The sequence below is a fragment of the Sphaerodactylus townsendi genome, linkage group LG03 (assembly GCF_021028975.2).
Source record: "Sphaerodactylus townsendi isolate TG3544 linkage group LG03, MPM_Stown_v2.3, whole genome shotgun sequence".
Taxonomy (NCBI): Eukaryota; Metazoa; Chordata; class Lepidosauria; order Squamata; family Sphaerodactylidae; genus Sphaerodactylus; species Sphaerodactylus townsendi.
Window position 1 is genome coordinate 11,030,648 of NC_059427.1, and position 25,343 is coordinate 11,055,990.

General features: G+C 43.8%; 2 protein-coding genes across 2 annotated transcripts; one reads left to right on the forward strand and one right to left on the reverse strand.

Annotated features, from left to right (window-relative positions):
• The first annotated feature begins 5,617 nt into the window (after window positions 1-5,617).
• Window positions 5,618-15,481, forward strand: LOC125430081 (zinc finger protein 721-like). Its single transcript, XM_048491804.1, has 3 exons — window positions 5,618-7,215; window positions 7,384-7,775; window positions 13,858-15,481. The coding sequence occupies exons 1-3, from the start codon at window positions 5,618-5,620 to the stop codon at window positions 15,210-15,212; spliced, it is 3,345 nt and encodes a 1,114-aa protein (XP_048347761.1). The 3' UTR covers window positions 15,213-15,481.
• Window positions 15,482-21,452: 5,971 nt separating this feature from the next.
• LOC125428755 (zinc finger protein OZF-like) lies at window positions 21,453-24,149 on the reverse strand. The gene is made up of 2 exons (XM_048489374.1): window positions 22,658-24,149; window positions 21,453-22,598 (listed from the first exon to the last, which is right to left on the reverse strand). Exon 1 carries the CDS (start codon window positions 24,139-24,141, stop codon window positions 22,681-22,683), a length of 1,461 nt encoding a protein of 486 aa, XP_048345331.1. The 5' UTR covers window positions 24,142-24,149; the 3' UTR covers window positions 21,453-22,598; window positions 22,658-22,680.
• Between the last annotated feature and the right edge of the window lie 1,194 nt (window positions 24,150-25,343).

Sequence of the window (25,343 nt, forward strand, 5' to 3'; positions counted from 1 at the left end):
TANAACTGGTCCAGCATGCAGCGGCGCGCCTACTTACAGGCAGCGCCATTTACGATCATATTCAGCCTGTATTGCGCCAGCTGCACTGGCTCCCTGTAGAGTTCCGGATCATTTTCAAGGTGCTGGTGTTGACCTTTAAGGCCTTACGCGGCCTGGGACCCTCATATCTTCGAGACCGCATCACCCCATATGTCCCTGCACGGCCTCTTCGCTCGGTGGAGGCTAATTTATTAGTGGTCCCTGGCCCCTCTATGCTGTGGCTGGCCTCCACGCGGGCCAGGGCCTTTACGGCTCTGGCCCCGGCCTGGTGGAACACTCTTCCTCCGGCTGTTCGGGCCCTGTGGGACCTTGGTGAGTTCCGCAGGGCCTGTAAAATGGAGTTGTTCCGCCGGGCCTTTGGAGAGACCAGCCGCTGAAATGGTGCCCCCAACTGGCCTTTCATCCTGGCCATTATCAAATGTGACTCGCTGCCCTCCTCCCCTCTCTTTTGGGGAGAATTTTAAAAATGGGGTTGGTCGGACGCCTCCATTATTATTACTATTGTTATTGTCATCGCTGTTTTAATGAGTTTATAATTTGTTATTTATATGTCATGTTGTACACCGCCCAGAGCCCTTCGGGGATGGGGCGGTTTAGAAGTCAAATAAATAAATAAATAAATAAATAAATAAATAAATAAATAAATGCTATACAACTTGTCTAGGCCCATGGGCGGCAGCCACACACTTTTGTGACTTGGCCAGGCCCGGCAGTGACCACCACACAACTAGGCGGAATAGCTTGCTACACAGCACGGTTTTTGCAACTTGACCAGAATTTTTTCAGGGAGGGGCTGATAGGAAGAGGAAAGGAGGGAAAGTTGAGACATGGAGTGGAAGAGCAACCCCCCCCCCCCAAAGATGGCTTGAGAATATGATTGCGCCATCATCTAAAAGTGGTTGGGACTGCAAATGTCTAATACGTAGTTGAAGTGAAGCCTTTTGTTTATTAATTTAAATAAGAGAGTCAAATGAAATTAACCCTTTGTGGACCTGTTGGAAGGGGGATATTGTTGCTTACACCTGCTCAAATGCATCTGATGAAATGAGCTCTACTGCAAATTGATATCTGTAGCAAAAGATATAAAACTATTGCTTTTCCGGTGACACTTTAAATATTGATCCCACTGAATTACTAATGCACGAGCATTGACCTATTGCTCCTCCTCTAGTGGAAAGAATACCTTCCACAGCAATTTTTCTTCTTCAGGAGAGAACCTATATATGTACAGTCAGACTTACTGACAACTTGAATTTAGAACTTGAAGCTAGCTTGGAAAAATGTCTAGATTGCTCAGCGTTGTACAAGCGTACCCGTGGATTCCCACCTAATCAAGATACTACAGGTGAGACTGAAAGTATAGGTGTAACACAGCTTTATTTCTTAATCAAGGGGATTAGGTGCAAAGGACCAGCATTCCAGTAATACAAAATATATTATTGGGCTGCCATGAGCCCCTTGGGGAAGGGCGGGGTAAAAAAATCTAAAAATAAATAAATAAAATAGACATAAATTAAGCCTTCGTGTATATTTTTTAAAACTTGCATACCTTAAGTACAGTGTCTTCTTCTAATTGGTTACACATGATACTGTAATTTCTGTGATTGGTTCTTACAGATCAGACCACCACGCTCCTTTTCCTTGATGTAATGTTGATGCTTTAATTGGCGTCTGGCAGTTTTTATTTATAGTTATCTATGTATTTGTTACTCTATTCATCTCCCAATTCTCCCAATTCTCCCTTTATGATTTATATTCTAGCCATTGAACTTATCTATCTGCTCATTAATTTAACTAGAGTGATGGGTTACTTTAAAAACTTTTGGCATGATTCTAAAAGAAAACACAAGGCTATCCTTGACTAACAAGATAACCTCCTTGATCTTAAAATAGCAGGTGTCGAGAGCTAGGTTTCATCCCAATCACATTGTCATAAGAAGCAGAAGCGCAGTAAAGGGCCATCTCTTCATAACTCAGTGATCGTTTTACTTCTAAACGGGGCCTGACCGGCTAGATTTAGGGGCTGGGTTTTCCCCTGGTGTAGAGAAAATGTTCTGTCCCTTTAATTGAGGCTTGATGTGTGGAAATGGACACAGGCAGGGACAAATGGAGGCACATGAAAATGCCTCATCCTCACAGCAGATTGCCGGGATCTTGGGCAGAGGTCTTTCACCTCATACGTGATCCTTTTATAGGGTTGCCAACCTCCAAGTGGCCCCTGGAGATCTGCTGCTATTATACTTGATCTACAGATGGCCAAGATCAGTTCCCCTGGAGAAAATGAATGTTTTGGAGAATGAACCTTGGTTTTATTCAGCATGCCGAGCCTTCATAAGCATACTTTTTATTACAGGCGCCTCAGTGTTTGGAGGGGACGCTAAAATCGATTCCTCTTCAGCAGAACTGCAGAAAACATCAGAGGCCCTGATTATGGAGGGTGACGGAGAACCCAGATCTCCCGGTAAGGATTTGTGTACTTGAATTACTCAAGGATGGTAGGATATAAATGCTCTGTTTGCGGTTTTGTGGCAGAAAGAGGCGGGAACAATTAGAGAAGCACTTGCAAGGAAAGAAGCCAGGCCTATAGTGTTATTACAGAACTTGGGGACCTGAGCGATTGGTGGGGAGGGAACTGCCCCACTGGTCCCCTGATGCTTCCACTCCCTAGTCCATCTCGTCTCTCCCTCCCTGCTAGGGAATACCAGTCTCCAGGTGAGATCTGGGGATCCCCTGGAATTACACCTCCTCTCCAGACTACAGAAATCAACTCCCCTGGAGAAAACAGATGCTTTTGAGGATGGACTCTGGCATTGTATGCCAGTGAGGTCCCTGACCTCAACCCCCAAATCTCCAGAGGTTTCCTAGCCTGCATCTGCCATACCTACCCTCCATCCTCTGCCTGTGGCCAGAGGGGACCTGAAAATCCTACTCCCTGCGCCTGCTTGCTGCTGCTTTATACTGACAAACCTGTAGTCATGATGGGGTTGTCTAGGCCCAATCTTGCAGATCTCAGTTCTGGGCATAGTGATCTCACAAGAGTTCTGATAATCCCTGTTGCTATTTCCCATTTTGTGGAGGTTTTAATCCCCTCACTCATCAATGGTTATATTTTTTCAGTAAGCTTGTCATTCCCCCAAGAGTGTAGCAAAACGTTTCCTGTACATGGCCACACTGTGCTGAGTTTTCGATCTGCACTATGGTGCCATGGTACACAGGTCCTAAGATTTCATTCAGTCAGCTTGGAACGCACGATGACGATTCACTCACTGCCAATCCTCAATGAGGCTCCAGCACAGGGGCATGGGAAGGCTTCAATGGCTGCCTTCCCCACTAATGAGAGGCCATGCGAATGGACTGGGGAAGGGAGAAACATTAGTTTAGCCCATGGCTGACTGCATGGCCTCTGGAGAACCAAGCAACAATGGATTGGTCTTGTCATTAAGGGTCATCTTCTAATTAGCAGAGGTTTGCCAACAGCAAAGCCAGAGACAGTAAGTCTAGAGCGAAGGAGCAACAGTTGACCTTTAACATGATTGGTGAGTTCAACTGTGACTCTAGACCAATGAGAGACTGTTGGCGGGGCGGGGGGGAAAGTATCCTTGTTGGATGTGTAGGAACCATTGCATTGTATATGCTAAGTTTAGTGAGTTGAGTCTAAGTTCTGAGTCTGAGTTCAGAGTGTGTGTGTTTAACTTTGTTCTTGCTGAAGAGTTCTGTATAGACTTATAGTCTTGTATAGCATAGACTTGTGTAACCTTGCAACTGCTAAAGTAAAACCTTCCTATGGAAAGAACATCTTGCATGGAGAGTATTCTTTTCCAAAGTGCTAGGAAGCTGCAGAGAGTGCAAGAAGACTACTAGACCGTCTCATCTTACTTGAGTCGTTCCACTTTAAACTCTGGTGATAGGTCTTATGTGCTGTTGGAAGATGACATGGCATTTCTCTGTGTTAGAAATGTTGGCCTTGGAGACAACCCTCCCCCCCTAGTAATCTGTTTAACAGGCCAACGTGCCACCTATTCTGACTCCCAGTGTGTGTTTTTAGAGAACAGATTAAGATCAATGTGTGTCTCACATTGTGTGTGTCTCACAATGTGTGAGTCACATCCCCTTCCTTCAAATTTTGAAGTTATTTTGTTTTAATTTAGTCTCACACGTCTGCCAGCATTTATCAGTTAATTAATCAAAAGTTTTGCATTTCATATCACTAAGATGGATTACTTTGTGGTATTAATTATGAGCCCGAGAAAGCTATCCTGGACACTTGGTGGGGGAGCAGAACAACTGGGTAAAAATGGTGTACATTGCACTAGCAGTCAGTTTACTCTTTAGTTGGGACAGCCTTTGAAAATACTGGAGAATGAGGTTCCTGCAAAAATCTTCACAAAAACATTTTATATAAAGAAATCTTACGACATTCACTACTGATTTGAACAGATCCTGCCTCACTGCTGTGCCACCAATAACAGCTGTCTAGAGCCTGTTGTATTGTTTAGCACAACGAGCTTTACTGCTAGTATAAAGATAAGTCAGTTCATCACATCTGATGATCCAAATGCTAACTTGTATGAACCCATGAAGAAGAAGAAGAAGAGTTGGATTTATATCCCCCCTTTTTCTCCTGTAAGGAGACTCAAAGGGGCTTCCAACTCCTTTCCCTTCCCCCCTCCCTTATACCCTGTAAGGTAGGCAGGGCTGAGAGAGCTCAGAAGAACTGTCACTAGCCCAAGGTCACCCAGCTGCTGTGTGTTGGAGCGCACAGGCTAATCTGAATTCCCCAGATACGCCTCCACAGCTCAAGCGGCAGAGTGGGGAATCAAACCCAGTTCCTCCAGATTAGAGTACATCTGCTCTTAACCACTACGCCACTGCTGCTCCATATTGAAAGCTGAGCGCCCCATCTGACACACTTTGTGTGACTCTGAAATAATTTCATGGTGCAGAGATATTGAGCAGAAATGTCTCACATTCTGCACCATTGACATGGGATTTGCATCCACGAGATGTGGATATGGCCATTAGGTTAAATCGTTTACAGAAGGATTAGTGAACATTGTCAAGGAAATGGGTTTAAATTATGGGCAGCAGGAAACGAGGTGGATATTAGGAAAAACATTTTTTACAATAAGAGTTGTTCAGCAGTGAAATCGGCTGGCTAGAAAAATAGTGAGTTCCCTCTCACAGGCAGTCTTCAAGAAGCAGCTGAACAAACACTTGACAGAGATACTTTAGGCTGATCCTGCACTGAGCAGCGGGTTGGACTAGATGACTTGTTTGATCCTTTCCAACTGCATGATTCTACGAAATGTCTATCAATGGCTGTTAGCTGTGACAGTGAAATAAAATGTCAGTGCTCAGAGAAAGTGTATCTCTGAATATGACATGCTGGCATAAACAACAGCAGCCTTTGGCTGGCCATTGATGGAAATAGGATGCTGGTTTAGATTCATCTTTGGTCTGATATCTGCTGTCAGAGAATGATGTCTCCCACCCACCATATCTGTTAGTTTCATTTAGAGAGAAACATAGTTGATTCAAGTTGTGATTCTCTTCCCCCCCCCAAACAGATGTTGAACAAATGAGGACAGAAGAGAAACTTCACTCAATAATACCTGAGAATAACAGTGTCATTCGAGTATCAGACAAAGAGTCTCTCCAGTCATCTGAAATACAGGAAGGATGTGGAACTCGGTTTGGACTAGAAAGCTGTGCAGAGATTAATTCACTGAGAAAAGAATCTCTCTTAGCCAAAGACAGTTTAAGTGAAGCAACCTCAGACAGGAGAGAAGCTGTGGAGGTAGGATGTGGTGAAAACGTCATGCAAGATCCTTACCTATTTAAGAGGATGTCTATCGAGAAAGAAAAGAAAACTTATATATGCTCACAGTGTGGGGAAACATTACGTTCCAGTTCTTCCCTTTCAAGACATAAACGAATTCACAAAGGAGAAAAACCACCTATATGCTCAGACAATGGAAAAAGTTTTAATTCTCATTCAGACTTTTCAGTACATAAAAAGTCCCACGAAGGAGAAAAGCCACATAAATGCTTGGTGTGTGGAAAAAGCTTTCCTTATAGATCAAGGCTTGTTCCACATGAAAGGATTCATACTGGAGAGAAGCCATATAAATGCTCGGACTGTGGAAAATGTTTCATAACTAATTCACACCTTACAGTACATAAACAATTCCATACAGGAGAGAAGCCATATCAATGTGTAGAGTGTGGGAAGAAATTTCCATGGAAACAGAGTCTTCTTCGACACAGAAGACAACACACAGGTGAGAAGCCTTATAAATGTTCAGAGTGTGGGAAAACGTTCAGTGTAAGCTCCACTCTTGTTCAACATAGAAGACTGCATACTGGAGAGAAGCCATATAAATGCTCGGACTGTGGAAAATGTTTTATAACTAATTCACACCTTACAATACATAAGCAATCCCACACAGGAGAGAAGCCATATCAATGTGTAGAGTGTGGGAAGAAATTTCCATTGAAACAGAGTCTTCTTCGACACAAAAGACAACACACAGGTGAAAAGCCTTATAAATGTTCAGAGTGTGGGAAAACGTTCAGTGTAAGCTCCGCTCTTGTTCAACATAGAAGACGGCATACTGGCGAGAAGCCATATAAATGCTCAGATTGTGGGAAAAGTTTTCGTTTTAGCTCAAACCTTTTTGTACACAGAAAAACACACACAGGAGAGAAGCCATATAAGTGTGTGGTGTGTGGAAAAAGCTATGTTTCTAGATCAAAGCTTGTTCAACATGAAAGATCTCATACTGGAGAGAAGCCATACAAATGCTCAGACTGTGGGAAAGGTTTTGTTTCTAATTCAAGCCTTTCAGCACACAAACGATCCCACACAGGAGAGAAGCCATATCAATGTGTAGAGTGTGGGAAAAGCTTTACTTTCAAATGGACTCTTGTTCAACATAGAAGACTGCACACAGGTGAAAAGCCTTATAAATGCTCAGAGTGTGGGAAAAGTTTCAGGTTTAGCTCTGGTCTTTTTCGACATAGAAGATCACATACTGGAGAGAAGCCATATCGATGTGTAGCATGTGGGAAAAGTTTTAATTCTAATTCAAACCTTTCAGTACACAAAAGATTACACACAGGAGAGAAGCCACATACATGCTTGGCGTGTGGGGAAAGCTTTTCTTTTAGATCAAGGTTAGTTCAACATTTAAGATCTCATACTGGAAAAAAGTGGTATAAATGCTCAGACTGCAAGAAAAAAATGAGTACTACATCCAGTTTTTCAGCACACAGACAATTCCACAGAGAAGAGAAGCCACATCAGTGCATAGAGTGTGGGAAAATCATTAAGTTCGAATGGAGTCTTTCTCAACATAGAAGAGTGCACCCAGGAGAGAAGCCTTATAATTGCTCAGAGAGCGGGAAAACCTTTAGCTTTAGATCCAGTCTTATTCATCATGGAAAATCTCATAGAAGAGAGAAACTGTACCAATGCTCTACATGTGGGGAAAACTTCAATCAGAAATTACAGCTTATCTTCCACAAGGGACTCCACACTCGAGAGAGACCACACATATGCCCAAAGTGTGGGAAATATTTTCGTCAAGCAACTGAACTTTTGTTACACAAGAAAGCGCATACACGAGAGAAATCTTATTGTTGCTTGGAATGCAGAAGAACCTTCTATTGGCACTACCAGTATCGAGCGCACCAAATAATTCATTCAGAAATAAAACCATACAAGTGCTCAAGGTGTAAGAAGAGGTTTTTCTGGAAAAGCACCCTTAAAAGGCACAAGAAAAAAACATGCCAGGGCTAGATTATATTTACATTTAAATAACCCATAAGTAACTTCATTCTTTGTAGGCAGAAGGAGACCTACCCAGGAGGAAATAAAGGCAATTCCCAAAGTTTGGGGAAAGGTTTGTTCAAAAGTTATTGCTTATTCTACAGCAAAGATTCCACATGCTTAGCTTGGAGGAGAAACTTCAGCTTTAAAGATCCCACCTGAAGACTCATGATTTAAATAGACCTATGCAGGAAATATCCATGGACAGAATAATTACTTTTGGTTGTGGGTGAGAGACCTTTCTAAAGGAATTTTCAGAACATCTGTCATAATTTAGTTGCTTTAGATTGATTCTATCATGTCATGCACATCCAAAAAAATGATAATTCCTTATTGAGGTCTGTATGAGTCACATTACTTCATTTTCTTGGGAAGATTCTTTTTGTTTCTGTTTCTTTTTGTTTTCATTATGTTTTGTGTGGTCGGGTTGCAACCTTGCCTTATGCAACATGGCTGGGTTGTTTTTTGGGGATGCTGGAATTGATGTAAGGTGTAGACCCATCATCGTTAAAGCTGAATAAATGTTTTTAATTCGATTCCCGCCCCCTTTTTCATTGTAGTTTTTCTTTTGTCTTACAGCGTGGCCCTTCTGGAATTGATGTCTCTGCATCAAATGGTTATTTCAGGAGCAGAAGCATGGGGCTGGTTGAAAAGTTGGCAACCTGAGCTCCAGCTCAAATTGTCCCATGTGTCCATGGTAGGCAGTGCAAAGGGACCTCTGGCTAAGTACTGACAGTGCTTTCAAAAGCAGCTTATGATTCCACATAATATTTCTCATGGATGGAAATTCTAGAAACGTGATGGCGAACCTATGGCACGGGTGCCAGAGGTGGCACTTGGAGCCCTCTCTGTGGGCACGCACACACAGAGTTCATCATGTGGGGGGCAGAAAATCACACCCACACCCACACACATCTAGGCTGGCCTGGGCCACTGAGCACGATGTGTGAGCACTGGGGTGAGCAGGGAGGACTTGGCTGGCGGACCTGGTGCCTGTGCTCCAGGTGGCTGCTGCCTGAGGAGGGAGCGTAGAGGAGGCAGAGATGCTGGAGAGGCACAGAGCAGTGTGCATGGGACTTGCTGGAGGCTAGAGCAGGCAGGCCCCTGCTCCAGCGGGTGGGTTGGAGGAAGAAGGAGCCAACCGTTTTTTTCTAAACTAAAACCTCAGCATTCAGGTTAAATTGCCGGGTTGGCACTTTGTGATAAGTGGGGTTTGGGTTGCAATTTGGGCACTCGGTCTCAAAAAGGTTCGCCATCACTGTTCTAGAATAAGCAGGGTTTGTGTGGAACATCTTTAGGTATGCTGCAGCCTTTCCTCCCTCCCTCCAACATAACTCCAAGGAGAAAGTTTGTGGCACCCAGCAGTCTTTATGACTGCAATCATTAGCGTATTTTGTAGACAATACGATTTTCCTTTGGAAAGATGGATATTGGAAGAGGCTCTTGAAGGGAGCTCAGACAAGGGAGTTAAATCAATTTCTGGAATCAGCATGGGTGTTTCTTATAGGGTCTCCTCTGCCTGCCCATGGATTTCCATGATCTCAGGCAGACATGTTTATGAGGAAGACCAGGCCACAATCAGAGACCCAACCCATCATGTCTTAACACCTGCATCTGTGCATGGTTCGGCAGTTCCACAGTGGCAGATAAGAAGGTGCTCCATAGGGTGATCACTACTGCCCAGAGGATTATTGGCTGCCTTCTCCCCTCTTTGGAAGAACTTTATAATTCCCGCTGCCTAAAGAAAGTTCAGAATATTCTGAAGGACCCGTCTCATCCGGCATACTTTCTTTTTGAAATGTTACCATCTGGCAGACGATATAGGATTATAAAAACAAGAACAAATAGGCTTAGAGATAGCTTCTATTCTAGAGCTGTGGCTATGCTGAACTCCATGATTTTATGTTGATGTGTTTGGGGCTGTGTAGGGATGGGTGCAGGAAGGGGAATGTGAGGATGGGGTGTGAGGTCTGAAATAGTGTGCATCGGGGAATGCTTGTAAATTTCGTTGTGAAGGGCTCCACAAATGTATCGATGAGGCCCACGGGGTTTGGGAGTAACATCCATGTTATTAGCATGGTTTGAAATCAGACTGAGGTGAAAGCTATTCTGAGACTGTGGAATATTGACCTGATATAAGGCTCAGATAGGAGCAGCAGTGGCGTAGGAGGTTAAGAGCTCGTGTATCTAATCTGGAGGAACCGGGTTTGATTCCCAGCTCTGCCGCCTGAGCTGTGGAGGCTTATCTGGGGAATTCAGATTAGCCTGTACACTCCCACGCACACCAGCTGGGTGACCTTGGGCTAGTCACAGCTTCTCGGAGCTCTCTCAGCCCCACCTACCTCACAGGGTGTTTGTTGTGAGGGGGGAAGGGCAAGGAGATTGTAAGCCCCTTTGAGTCTCCTACAGGAGAGAAAAAGGGGATATAAATCCAAAACTCAAAAAGATACGATCCCTTTTAAACAGTTCAAACTAGGAATGTCAAACACATTTGTTACGAGGGCCAGATGTGACATAAATGTGACTTGGTTGGGCTGGAACCTTGGTGTGGGGTCTGTCTCGGCTGGCAAGATCAGGAGTGATGGGGGGTTGCCTCAGATAGCTCGTGGGCCTGATAAGGGGCTGCACGTTTGACACCCCTGGTTGAAACGATGGGGAGAATTCAGACTGGGAAATTGTGCCTGTCTCATGCAGCATCACACTTAAACACCAAATCACAAACATTGGTACCTGCCACGGGGACACTCTGAGGCCATCCAATATAGAATAGTGATTCAAGCTGTTATAGCAGGCTAACAGGCTCATGTTGAAACATTGCCTTCAGGTCGACTGGTGATGTCATTGCTTTTCTTTTTCCAAAATCTTAACAACACTACATGTAACCTCTATCTGTGGGTTCTGTGGGGCAGAACTTGGAATGAGTTTGCAACAACAAAATTTAAAAACAAAATGGTTTACTTTCTTAACATATAACATCAAACATCAACATTTAACATCACACTTCAAGGTCCTGTTCAGGTTTCATTTCAAGTCCTTCTAGTTACAGTCTTCTGATATTGCTAAGTCCAATTCTTCCTGCAAGTGGGTTGGCTCCTGAAGACTCCAAGGGCTTGGTGAACAGGATTCAACATGATGAAGGTTTCCAGGAGAACTCTCACCCATTACAAACACAAAAAACCCTTAACAAGGTGTTAAGGGCTTATACAAATCAAGGTCCGAGTCTGGTAGCCTTGTCTCCTCCAAACTACATGACCTCTGCAGCCTCCTGCTGCTTTGAGTCTCCACCCCTTTCTGGGTCAACCCATTCTGAGCATGGGGGGTACATACACCAGACCCAAATGGAGTTCTGTCTGCATCAAGGCTTCAGGGGTACCTCTAAGTAAAGCCAGCATCCTCTTTTTAAAAAGATTTTGGACAGATTCCAATTTTGTGACCAGATGATCGTTTCAACCCCTCCCCTCGATGCTATACAACAGATGGGGAACAGCCTTACTTATTGCTTCAGAGCCGGATCAATCAGGAAACCTCATTTTGCGTAGCAAAATTTCAGAATAGCTCCTTGTAAGTCTATAGATCTAGTAATTGCCAGGTGAGTCCTCCAGGTTAAAGTTTCATTGACGCTTATCCCTAGATATTTGAAGATGCTGCATTGAGCTTCAGGGATTCAATCTACAGTCCTCTTAAACCTGTGAAGCCTTTTCCTAAAGACCATCACTTTGGAACTGACATAGTTGATATTTAAGGCCTCTTCCTCCATAATCATCCAGTTCGTGCAACAACCTAAGACCTATGCGTGCAAGAGAGACCAAAACCACATTTTCAGCGTATAAAAGGATTTATATTTTCTGAAAGCCAAGAGAGGGAGAAACAAACTCAGAGCCAGATAGCTTCAGTGATGGGATTTGGCAAGTGCCAGTCACACAATCCAGTAATGAAGGAGTTAATTGTTGCATGCTAATTAGTTAGTGAGGTCAGAAGTCAGTGACCAGGTAATTGATACCTATTGGTTGGGTGGGCTACATGCAGGTCTGCATGTAGGCTTTAGATATATCTTCTTTGTGCTGCACTCTGCACGTGGTCAGTTCACTCTATCCATAGCTTAGTAGCCATGTAATAGTCTAAGCAGCAAGCTGGCTGTTGGTGCTAGCTAGTAAGAAAGATGTTTATTGTTTTTCTTCCAAGTTTCCCTTCCCTGTAGTAAGTAAACTTTATTTCAGTAAAGCAACTGGTCTCTGCCTCATTATTGCATTATCTCTGCTAATTAAGTATTTGTCCACACGACATTCAGGCATCTGTTTTACTCCTCTGGAAAGTGACTGGGAGTTAAACCCACCAGTCAGGTCAAAGGAGGTCATTCTTCCTCCTCCCCCCGACGCCCCGCTGCTTTCCCAGGAGAGGTCGGAAGGGGTTAAAAGCACCGAGCTGTGTTTTCTAGAGAGGCCCCGACCCGGGAGCTTCCTCCTCAACCCGCCCCCTCCTCTCAGTTTTGCGAGTCTCTCCTTGCAAGGAATTGAGCAAACTGTGCAGGTTCTCAAAGGGGTGCAATGCAAAGGCTGGTGGGAGAGGGTAAGTGAAGCAAGGGATGGGGGGTTCCTGCATGCAAGGTGACGTCGAGACGAAATAACTATAAGGGCTAACCAAAATAGCTTTGAATGGGGAGGGGGAGAGAGCGGTCAATAGAGAAGCTGCAACCAGGGTCGCCAGCAGGGTCGGTTTAACTCATTTCCACCAACGGGGGATACTTCCCATCTTGTTCCATGAAGATCAGGGATAGGATATCTCCCCAGGAGGAGTCCTGCAGGGTCAGACTAAGGGACTGTGTTTCCCGCAGTGGCCAGCCAAACAAACCCCTCTGGGAGGTTCTTAAGGGAGGAAACTGCCCTGTGCTGAGTCAGACCCTTGGTCAGTGTTGCCTGCTTTGATTGGCAGCAGCTCTCTCCGCAGCTGAGGTCTTTCACGTCACCTGCTTCCTGATCCTTGTAACTGGAGATGCTGGGGTTTAACCCTGGGTGCAATGCAAAGGCTCCGCTATGGAGCCACAAAATGTCCCTCCATTGTTAGCCCTCCCACATTTAAGGTAGAGGCCCGCTGAACTGGAGGGTTTGCATCATTTGACAGTGTGGGCATACATGTGAAGATTTTCAGATGTTGTTACACATCTCTCCTTGCCCAAAATGTGACTACCGATCCTGCCTCAGATTCCCCCAAAAAGGGGCAAGTACAGTATGCAGTATTTTATGTTGACAAATTCATTTGTTACCATAAATGCCATTTCATTATGTTGACAAATTCATTTATTATCATAAATGCCAAATAGGCAAAGAATCTCCCTAGTCATTGAGAGGAATGGGAGAAAAGAGGGTGGAACCTCCTCCCGTCCATCACACCATCATACTACCAGTTTGGGACACACTATTTAGTTGGTTTGAGTCCTATTTTGAGGGGGATTCCAATGTGGATTGAGACTTTAGTGGGAGGCAAGTAGAAAGTTGCTGTATCTCACATTGGTGCAAAAATTTAGTATTTTATACTAGTGGGGCCATTTCAGTTTGATTGTGTATTCCTGCATGGCAGGGAGTTGGACTTGATGGCCCTTGTGATCTTGTCAAACTTTATGATTCTCTGATTCTAGAAAATCGTGCCAGGGAGGGCCTTATTTTATTCCCAATCTGAACGGAGGCCCTGAGTACCTGCTTTTAAAAAGTGTGTGTGTGTGGGGGGGGATCCTTGAAACTGCCTGCATTGGTCTGGTTTGCTTCTAAGTTGTACTGATGAATTATTGTTGTCAAGTGTTGGAATCCAGTAGTATCTTAAAGACCAACACAATTTCCAGAATATTAGCTTTCAGGAGTCAAAACCTCCTCCATCAGATACCCAGTGTGTATGAATTTGTTCTTCTCAAGGCTGATTTTCATTTGCAGTGCAAGGAATAAACATTGGGGTGAACAGTACAATGCACTTTAAACATTCCTTTTTTATCCCCACAGATGACGCACAAGTGAGTTGTGGTGAGGAAATGAATCTTCAGTCAGAAAAACCAGAAGAGAATGATCTCAATGGGACATTAGGAAGTGAGGTCAAAGGGATGCCTGAGATACTAGAAGTCTGTGGAAATCAGCAGGGACTAGAAAGTTGTGGACAAGTCAATCCTGTGGAAGAAGATTCTATTTTGGGTAACCCAAATTCAACTGAAATAGCACTCTGTAGGAAAGAAATGGGTCACACGGACTCTGTTGGCAGTTGGCCATCTGAAAGTAGAAAGAAAGAGTTTGTATGCTCTGAATGTGGAAGGACTTTTAGTCGGAATTCAGCCCTGACAAACCACAAAACCTTACATACAGGAGAGAAGCCACACCAGTGTCCAGTCTGTGGGAAATGCTTTGGATATAAAGCGCTTCTTGTTCGACATGGAAAATCCCACACTGAAGAAAAGTTGTACAAATGCTTAGACTGTGGAAAAACCTTCAGCTGCAGTACCATCCTTTCAATCCATGAACGAACCCACGCAGGAGAGAAGCCGTACACTTGCTCAGACTGTGGGAAAAGCTTTACCCAGAAAATACATTTTGTAAAACATCAGCGGTCTCATGTGGCAGAAAAACTGTATCGCTGTATAGAGTGTGGCAAAGGCTTTGCAAGTCGATCTACGCTCTGTGCCCACCAGAGGAGTCATACAGGAGAGAAACCATATGAATGCTCCGAATGTGGAAAAAGTTTTAGTCAGAAATCGCATCTGACCATCCACAACAGAATTCACACTGGAGAGAAACCACATTCCTGTTTGCGCTGTGGGCACAGCTTCAGTAGAAAATTTGATCTTCTCTTACATGAGAGAACCCACACAGGCGAGAAACCCTACCAGTGCTCAGAATGTGGGAAATGTTTCTGTCAGAGCTCCCAACTTTTTGTCCACAGAAGAATCCATACAGGAGAGAAACCATTCAAGTGTTTCGAATGTGGTAGAAGCTTCCGTTGGGAAAGCAGCCTCAAGATGCATGTGAGAAATCACGCAGGAGATAGGCCCTATGCCTGCTCGGATTGTGGCAAAAGCTATAGTAGGTCATATGACTTCATTAGGCACACGGAAACCCATACGGGAGAGAAACCACACAAGTGCCCCGATTGCGGGAAAAGATTTAGCAATAAGTCAGTACTTGTTGAACATAAGAGGATACATACTGGAGAGAAGCCATTTAAATGTTCAGAGTGTGGGAAAAGCTTCAGTCAGAGGTCAAATCGCAATACGCACATGAGAATTCATATTGGAGGAGAACCAGGACAGAAGTCTGAAAAACTGAGCAATGGGAATGCCGCATCAGTACTGTCTAAAGAAGGTTGCTAGGCATATCCCTAGATATTAGTATTTCCTGTTTAATGGTGCATTTGTAGTAGGAGAGGTTGCTGTCACAGTGTCTGCCATCTCATTCCTTTCTTGATCCTGCTGCTCATCCACTTCTGTCATTGGTGTGTTTGAATCCATCAATAGCAGTGTCTTTGCCGGCTGATACTAGAAGAGTAGGCACCGCTCGCTCGCATTCCTAGCATATGCACTATGGGGACTTTCTGGGTGCCATCTTGTCCCCATAATAATCAAGATCTGCATAAAGTTACTGAAAGAGCTGCTGTAACAAATCAGGTTTTCTGTTTTGGGGGTTATTGTTAGATCAGTGAGTATAGTTGATGGCACAGGTAGATGAAGAATTTTATATCTCACTTTTCTCTACCACAGAACAGATCACAGTTGCCTTCCCTCTCTCTAAGAACATAAGAAAGATCACTGCTTGATCAGACCAGAGTCCATCTAATCCAGCACTCTTCTACTCGCAGTGGCCCACTAATAACATGTTTCCTTTTATTAGTCTGAATTCTTCCCCCCAGCATTTTCAATGTATGCCCCCTGGTTCTAGTATTGTGAGAAAGAGAGAAAAATGTCTCTCTGTCTACATTTTCTACCCCATGCATAATTTTATAGACTTCAATCATATCCCCCCCTCAGACATCTCCTCCCTAAACTAAAGAGTCCAAAACACTTCAGCCTCTCCTCAGCAGTGGCGTAGGAGCAGCAGTGGCGTAGGAGCAGCAGTGGCGTAGGAGGTTAAGAGCTCATGTATCTAATCTGTATCTGTATCTAATCTGGAGGAACCGGGTTTGATTCCCAATCTGTATCTAATCTGGAGGAACCGGGTTTGATTCCCAGCTCTGCCACCTGAGCTGTGGAGGTTTATCTGGGGAATTCAGATTAGCCTGTACACTCCCACACACGCCAGCTGGGTGACCTTGGGCTAGTCACAGCTTCTCAGAGCTCTCTCAGCCCCACCTACCTCACAGGGTGTTTGTTGTGAGGGGGGAAGGGCAAGGAGATTGTAAGCCCCTTTGAGTCTTCTGCAGGAGAGAAAGGGGGGATATAAATCCAAACTCTTCTTCTTCTTCTTCTTCTTCTCATAGGGAAGGTGCTCCAGTCCCTCAATCATCCTCGTTGCCCTTCTCTGCACTTTTTCTCTCTTCGATATCCCCACAACAGACACCTTGTGAGGTAGGTGAGGCTCTGAAGCACCACACCATGCTGGCTTTCTGGACTATTCTTTGCCCCACAATGCCTTTTGCCCATTACCAGACCAACAGCAATATTTCCTTGACTAGCATGACTTGAACACAGTTTTCCATGTTCTGATGAATATGTGCAGTGGAGTACTGTGCTGGTGTTGTTTTGGGGGACGCCTTTGAAAGTTGTTGGGAAGCTTCAGCTGATGCCGAGGACAGCACTTACATAATCAGCTGTCACTGAGAATACTTGTTGCCTGTATTGAAAGCCCTGTACTGTTTGCCTCTTTGTTTCCAAGCACAATTCAAATTATTAGTTATTAGTCTGTTCTATCTTACACTGCCTAATCCCTTGTTTAGCCACAATTTGGGACAATCTCTGGAGTCCTTGCCTGTGAGTTTCAGAATTAAGAGAAAGCAAGTATGGTGTAGTGATTAGAGGAGAAGAGTTGGTTATTATACCCTGTTTTTCTGTACTGTAAGGAGTCTCAAAGTGACTCCTTCCCCTCCTCTCTCCACAACAGATACCTTGTGGGGCTGAGAGAATTCTAAGAAAAATGTGACTAGCCCAAGGTCCCCCAGCAGGCGACATGTGGAGGAGCAGTGAATTGAATCCAGTTCTTCAGATTAGAGTCTACTGCTTTTAACCGCTGTACTAGTGGACTAAGATCTGGAGATCCCAATTTTGTGCGTGCGTGTGTGTGCATGGAGAGTACCATTCCTTTTGGCTGTCCCCTAGCCACTAGAGAACCAGAATGATGTAGTGGTTAGAGTGTGTTGAATTTGGATTTGGAAGAACCAGGTTCAGATCGTCACTCTGCCATAAAAGTCTGCTGGGTGACCTAACCTATCTCATAGAGTTGTTTTTGTGAGGATAAAATGGAGAAGAGCAGAATGATTAAGCTGCTCCTCATTGGGGAGAAAGATGTGGCATAAATAAACAAATTAATAAAAGATGTAGTTGATTTCTATTAGGGAAGCACTCATCTTGATGAAGCATCTCAATGACACAACTCTCCTATACTTGCTTACCTGGCACTTTAGATTTATCTGTCATATGAAAAGTTTTTTTCCCCTTGAAATCTTTGACTTAGATTGCTTTTATTTGTTTGGGTGTGTGTGTGATTTTTGTGGGGAGGGGGTTGTACTGCTGGATTGTATTAGCAATGTAAACTGATCTTTAAATTATAATTTTCTAATTTTAATGACTCCTAGGGGCGATTAGCTGTGAGCTGATGTTTAGCTCAGTTTTTGAAGGACAGCTAGATTTGGTCCAGTAGCACCTTAGAGACTAATTAGATTTTTGGGGTACAAACTTGATACTCTAAGCTTCCTTCATCAGATATGAGTGTTCACAGGAACACATTTCTAACCAAGTAGGCTTTCTATTTCGGTGTAATACAGAAGGAGAGAAGCAGGTGAGAACAATTGGACCTCGGAAGGAACTGTGTCCCAGTTTAGTTCTCACTGGAAAAGCCATACCCGAAAGGTTTTCTCTGCTGTTATTAGGGTGGCAAATTCAGAGATAATTTTGCTCAACAGGTAATCTGGCTGCATTTGCTAAACTGGGATTGTTTGAGGTCACAGATTCCATTTTTCAACAACACTGGAAAAACAGTGACTGCTAGCAGAATTATTTAAGGAAAAACTTTCCAGAAATGTTGTTCTTAAGCATTTAAATATTTATAAGACTAGTTCTCTTCATTAGGTATTTCAGTATTGTCATATAGTGCCATGGTCATTGCTGGACCCTGGGGATGATTTCAGCATTGTAGGTTGAGACAGGGTATGCTGACCTATAGAGAAATAAATTATTGTAATTCTGAATTGTATCTCCTTGAATGCCTCTTTTCTTTTGACGTTGGTAAGAAGAGGCAAGTTCGTGGAGAACAGTGGTGGTGAACCTGTGGCACGGGTGCCAGAGGTGGCACTCAGAGCCCTCTCTGTGGGCATGCGCAAACATGTGCCCCCTCCCCCCCACATCTAGGCTGGCCTGGGCTGCTGGGCTCGATTATTAGCATTAAACCTAAGACCCAGTTTTGGGGAAGCAGTGTAGGTAACCCTGTTAAGCGCTGTTAAACCCCACTGATTTTCATGCGAAGAACTAAAGCGTGATCCTTTACCTGGGAGTAAGCTCGGTTGCTGGCAATGGGGTTTGCTTCTGAGAAAACCCTCCTAGGGTCGTGATTCACCTGTTGGAAGAGTTGCACGGTTGCTTCAAAGCAAAGCCACCGACTACCACCAAGCCTACTCTTGAGTAATGCACGCCTCAGAGCCAACTGTTTTTTCTAAATGAAAACCTCAGTATTCAGGTTAAATTGCCATGTTGGCACTTTGCGATAAATAAGTGGGTTTGGGTTGCAGTTTGGGCACTCGGTCTCGAAAAGGTTCGCCATCACTGGTGTAGAAGAATAGTTCTCACATAGGATGCAAATTATTATTAATTCAATTCTTGGGGAAACTCTACTTGACTTTCTGTACTATGAACTTTCCCACAAAACTGCTATAGGGAGAGGAGAGAAATAAACTTGGTTTGCCAGCTAGCAGAATGTACCAAGTTAAGAATATAAGAGCCATGCTGGATCAGAACAGAGCTGCATGTTCTGCATCCTGTCTCACACAATAGCCACCAGGACTTCTGGAGGGCCAATGATAGGGCATGGAGGTCAAGGCCTTCCCCTGATATTGTTTCCTGGCATTGGTACTTTCCAACCTCTGAATGTAGAGGGCCAATAAACCTTACAACCATGCTGTAAGGCAGGTCAGTGTATTATTTCCCAATGGATTTCTTTTTAAAACATGGAGGAACATTCAAAATCAGTATTCCCCTACCTGTACTCTGAAGTGGTACACTCCATGCTTTCCATTTGCTGTAAATGAACGTAGCCCATTGGTCTGTCCTTGCTGAGCATTGCCTCCTGTGACTGGCAGAAGTGCTCCAAGGGCCTCAGGTAGAGAATGGTCTTTACCAACATCAGCTACCAGACTTTTCAAGTGGAGACCCCAGAAATCGAACCCGGGTCCTTCTGCACGCAAAACAGATAATCACTTATTTGCCCACGCCACACAACTTACAATGATACTTCTCTTCGCAGGGGCGATATTCCCCCTGCAGACTTAAAACCCTGACTTGGAAGAATGAGATGGATGGTAGCACATGCCAGGTTACTCTATTCAGATGGCCTCACCTTTTGTCCTCACAGTATATATACTCCACTTGCTTTCCATTCCTACTATCAGATCCTCTGAAGATGCCTGCCACAGATGCAGGTGAAACGTCAGGAGAGAAAGCTGCTAGAACACGGCCATACAGCCCGGAAACCAGACAGCACCCCAGAGGTAACACTGATTAAATGGGACATTTCTAGGCAGGCCACTGGAGAGATCTTGTCACAAAGAAACGGGGCTTTCCCCACTGACAGAGTTGAACTGGTTTCTACCTAGGTTTGCCTCAGTGAATCCCCACTGCCACCAAGCTCAACATTGTTTTGTCTCAGGTCCCCCCGCCCCCCCCTCATAACTGCGACATCCTTGTCGCAGTTATGAACTACACTTTTCTGCTGGAACAAGGTTGATACCGCTTCAAAGTGGGGAAGCATCGAAACAACACCTCATCTGTTCAACCAATCACGAGCCGCTTTTGTGGCATGCACAGAACGGGAGAGTCGTGGCAGGCAGAAAGTGCATGTAACTAAACTGTAAAAACTGTAAAAAAAAAAAGAACACTCCCGTTTCCCGCCGTAACACAAGCGCCAATCACGATCGAGGAGCGAAACAGGCACCAAGATGATCCCGCCCACTTAGCTCGGTTCCAGGGGGCCAACTCAGTTGCTGTGGGGACAGCCTGGAATCGCCCTCCACTGAAGGGAACCAAGTCGACCTTAGCTCCCTTCTGTAGTGGGGAAAGCCCCTATATGAGAAACAAACATGAAGGGTTTTTCACAGGAGGGAAGCAAGACAGAAATTCCACCACTTGGGCAGCAAATATAGACAGGGCCTTGCAGCAAGGATTGTTCTGACAGGAAATAATCACACTGTTAGTGAACAATGACTTGTGGCAAAATGGCTTTGTGTAATTCAGGCCTGAAGTAGGGCCCTCCTGTGAACTTGCTGCTGTTTAAAGAATCTTTCTGTGGATACCTGATAAAGCCACATTTGCTTACCATGTTCATCAAAGTCTGAAGAGAAGATTTTACCCCATGCCACTCCTGAGGAGGTGGGAATGAATTCTGTATACTACTCTGAGTTTGTCTGAAGAAAGGCAGGGTAAAAATATGAGAAAATAAACACCCAGAGGCATGATACAATTCTTGAGGGAAACAGACGCGTTGTACCTGCCACTATTCAACATCTTATATTAATATCAGCGAATCATATAACATATAAACAACAGTGCAATATCACGTGCAACAATCTAAAGTGCTCTATAATATATATTCCTTCATGATGTCCTGTAAGGTATTGCAGAATTGCCAAAAGCAATAGAAACATCCTGCACAGTAGTGCAACACATATGTCAGTAAATTCCTGTAATTTGTGCGATCTTCCTCGCTACTGAGTTCTCACAAAGACGAAAAATAATGTGATGAACGGGATACGTGATTTTTCACCGTTTTCGAACTTTGTCTTCATCAGATATTGAAGTTCCTTTTTCTACTTGCGCCTCTTAAATGGGGGTCTATATTCAAGGATGTATGTGCAAAATATTGAACTATTTGTAATCATCGTTTATACGTGATATTGTACTGTTGTTTATATGTTATATGATTTGGTGATATTAATATAAGAAGTTGAATAGCAGCCGGTACAACACGTCTATTTTCCTTTAAGTGATTGGTCATTGTACCTTTTCTTGGTTGTCTACAATCCTTGAGGGGACATCAAAGAAATAACATTTTTTAAAAAGCAAAATTACATTCATAAAAGTAATAAGCTAATATTTCTATCTCCAGCAGTGTTAGAGGAAACCAAGAAAGCCCCTTGAAACAGACAGCATGTACTGTATAATATCTTGAGAAGCAAAACTTAGTAAGGGAAACAGTTTCACATCAGATCAATAGTTTAATTTATATGTGTGAACTAAGTTTAAGTTCCACGCATAAATTTGTTCAAATTTCTGACTGATCGCTCCAGCTTTTGGCTGGTAACCACTGTTGGAAACAAATTATATAAAAGCTATTAACTAAAAACAGTTTGACACAACGCCAAGCTCTTTAATGATCCTACTCCAGGGCATTAAAATGCAGTAACTGTACATGTTCATTTTACAAGTTAGAAAAATAATTCCTACTGAAGTGTTAGTACCACATCACATGGCTAAAAGGCAAAGAGGGTAAGAGAAATGAAACGGCTTTTCGGGGACAAATGAGATGTTTCCCTAAATGTACTGAAAACAGCAGTGGCACATCAAGTTCCCTTTCCTCTCTGAAATGCAAGAACAGAAAATGCAACCCTGCGGAATCAAACCAATGGCCTATCTAATCTAGCATCCTGTTACCAACAGCAAACAGTCAGAGACCATGGGGAAGCCTAGAAGTAGGATTTATTTTGAGTCATAATATCACCATATTACAAATGTCCATGCCCTCTGCTATTGGCAGCCAGGAGTACAGAGTTGATTTCAGGAAAAATGCAGAATGAGGGTTAGTGGACCAGATGTACAATCATTATTTTCAGAAACATCCACACCAGGAGTGCCAGGCCAGATTGGGAGTGAGGGTGGGGGTTGCCTCAGCTGGCTTGCACGCCTGATAAGCCCTCTCAAGGCAGCCCCTCCACCCGGCTGTGGGCTCATCATTCCAGACAGACACATACACACACACCCCATGCCATTCTGGCCTGGCCTGACCAAGTCACATCTATGACATATCCAGCCCTCGCAACAAATGAGTTTGACACTCCTGATCTACAACTTTTGTGCAAAACCTAATCAGGGCCTCACCAACTGCACCACGTTTTCCAATGACTAGGAACTACTTTGGAACATCTGATCCCTTGTCAAATTATTTTTCAGCATTACCTACAGCGTGAATTTTCCCAAATGTGAAAGATTCCCACTGAACAGTCTGAGTTTAGCACAACATGACTGAAAGTCTGAAATGCTTTTTTATATTCTTGCAGAGCTTTAGCCTTCCCTAGAATACAATGGTCCTTGTAGCCTTAGTCCTCCATGAATCTTTGCTGATTTACAAAGATTAGCAAGGTTACAATTTTTTTCCTCACATTCCAAAATGATCTCGTGCCTTTTCTCCAGTGCTCTATGGAAATATTCAACTATACTCAAAGTTTTGCCCACTTTCGGGGCACTCATAAGATTGTTTGCCCACATGTGTCCGCATGTGTTTAATAAGGGACTTTTTATCAATGAATCTTTTGTCACAGTCAGGGCACTCATATGGCTTTTCCCCTGTGTGAATTCTCATGTGTGAAATAAGGTTGCCTTTCTGACGGAAACTTTTCCCACAGCCAGAACAAGTATAGGGCTTCTCTCCTGTATGAACCCTTTTGTGATTGACAAGCAAAGAGCTGGTGTTGAAGCTTTTCCCACATTCAGGGCATTCATATGGTTTTTCTCCTGTGTGGATTCTGACATGTTTTGTGAGGGATGATTTAACTCGGAAGCCTTTTCCACAGACACTGCATTGGTAGGGTTTCTCCCCCGTGTGGGTCCTTTTGTGTGTAATGAGATTTGATTTCGAATTAAATCTTTGCCCACACTCTGCACATGTGTATGGCTTCTCCCCTGTATGCAGCCTTTTATGTTCTATAAACTGAAAACTGGTGCTGAAGCTTTTCCCGCAGTCGGTGCATTCATAGGGCTTTTCCCCAGTGTGGATTTTCACATGTGAGACAAGGTTTCCTTTATTAACAAAGCTTTTTTCACAGATTGAGCACTTGTATGGCTTTTCCCCAGTGTGGGTCCTCACATGCATCATCAGGGAAGTGCAGTGAGAGAAAGATTTGCCACACTGGGAACACTGATATGGTTTCTCCCCTGTATGAATTCTCATGTGTGAAACCAGATTTCCTTTCTGACTAAAGTATTTCCCACAATCCGAGCACTGATATGGCTTTTCTCCAGTGTGGGTCCTCTCATGTGTCACAAGATGTGATCTCTTGCCAAAGTTTTGTCCGCATTCAGAGCACTCGTAGGGGTTTTCAGTTGTGTGAGTCCTCTTATGTGCGGTCAGGTTGGATTTCAGGTGAAAGCTTTGACCACACACGGCACAGATATAGGATTTCTCCTCTGTGTGTATTCTGATATGATCAACAAACTCACAGCTGATTCTAAATGTTTTCCCACAGTCTGTGCATTCATATGGTTTCTCTCCCGTGTGACTCCTCTCATGCATAACCATATGGACTCTCTCATGAAAAGTTTCCCAACAATATGAACATTTATGTAGCTTTCCTCCTGTTTGCTCACGCTGATTCTCAAAAATCTCAGAACTCTGACACAGGCTTTTATTCGAGTCAGCCTCTTCTCTCTTATTCCTGCAGACCCTCTCTTGGAAGATACTTCCATTTAAGACAATGTCACCTTTTTCACAAGGATCTGTTTGCGTCATTTTCCTCATATGTCTTTCTGAGTGGCCTCGACCCATCTGGCTTCCAGGCATCTCTTCCTTCTCAGGACTCCTCAGGACAAATATCCTTTTGTCTCTTTCAACTGGTAATCCACAAAAGCTCACTTTTTTTAGCAGGAAGTTTTCTTCCTTGTTATTCTGCATTCATTCATCACCCTTTGGAAGAAATACAAAATCCAATATATGAGTTACATGATTATGTTCTACCCCTTTTCTCTATGATTCCAGAGAGAAAGCTGTGCTAGTCTGTTGCGGCAAAAAGGAACAGGAGTCTTGCAGCAGCATCTTAAAGACCATCAAAACTGTACTTCAGCATAAACTTTTCACGCCTCCTGCATAAAATTACTCTTTTATGAGGTTCCTTCCACTCATTGCATCTGAAGAAGTGGATTTCAGTCCATGGAATGTCATACTGGAGTAAAGCCTTCATTGGTTTATCTGGTCTGGTCTGCTCTGCTGCTGGTGGGTCTGGAGGGCCACAGAGAGCTACAGAGAAAGGCCATACCCAACCTTGTTATCAAGGCATTGGAAACACCAAGGACTGAACTGGGACCTTCAGAATGTAAAGAAAGCGGTCTGCCAGTATGGACTAGATGCTGCATTTGAAGGGCCTCCAACAGCTAATGGCTAAACAGAATTAGTCTGCAATAGATATTTTGTTCTTAATCTTTCTACCCCAGGACACATGATGCTGCTTTATACTGAATCAGACCATTGGGATGTCAAGGTCAGTATTGTCCGCTCTGACTGGCAGAAATGCTCCAGGCAGAGGTCGGGCAGAGGTCTTTCACATTACCTGCTACTTGAAACTTTTAGCTGGAGATGCTGGGAATTGAACCCGTGACTTTCTGCATGCCAAGCAGATGTTCTACCGCTGAGCCATAGCCTGCCTTGACTTCTGATCCTATTAGCTGGACAGACTAGGGATTGAACCTTGCAAACTTTTGCATAGAAAACAAAAGCTATACCACTAAGCTATGGATACAGCCCCAAAGCGATGCTTTCTTTGAGGCCTCCTGATCCGGTGATATCAACTCTTAATGGCAGCAGCACATCCAGGATTCTTGGGCAGAAGTCTTTCTTCCTGGCCCTGCTACCTGAGGTTCATTTTTAAACAAGGTAGATCAGATAATGAATTTGGACCCTTTTGGCATGTAATTTATGTGCTCTGCTGCTGAGCTGTACCTTCTCTATTTTTGAAAAAAAAATGTTAACGATAATTTGCATTTATGTATACTCTGTTCCACACAAAGTTTGGTGAGTTGAGGTACAGTGGTTGAGAAAGTTTATTTTATTTATTTATTTATTTATTTATTTGATTTATTATACCGCCCTATCCCCGTAGG

Excerpts from the sequence above, each read along its gene's own strand:
- LOC125430081 (XM_048491804.1), top strand. The coding sequence starts at position 5,618 with ATGAGGACAGAAGAGAAACTTCACTCAATAATACCTGAGAATAACAGT. Across the intron at positions 7,216-7,383 it reads AGCTTTTCTTTTAGATCAAG|TCTTTCTCAACATAGAAGAG; the intron begins GTTAGTTCAACA and ends GTTCGAATGGAG. Across the intron at positions 7,776-13,857 it reads ACCATACAAGTGCTCAAGGT|ATGACGCACAAGTGAGTTGT; the intron begins GTAAGAAGAGGT and ends TTATCCCCACAG.
- LOC125428755 (XM_048489374.1), bottom strand. The coding sequence starts at position 24,141 with ATGCAGAATAACAAGGAAGAAAACTTCCTGCTAAAAAAAGTGAGCTTT.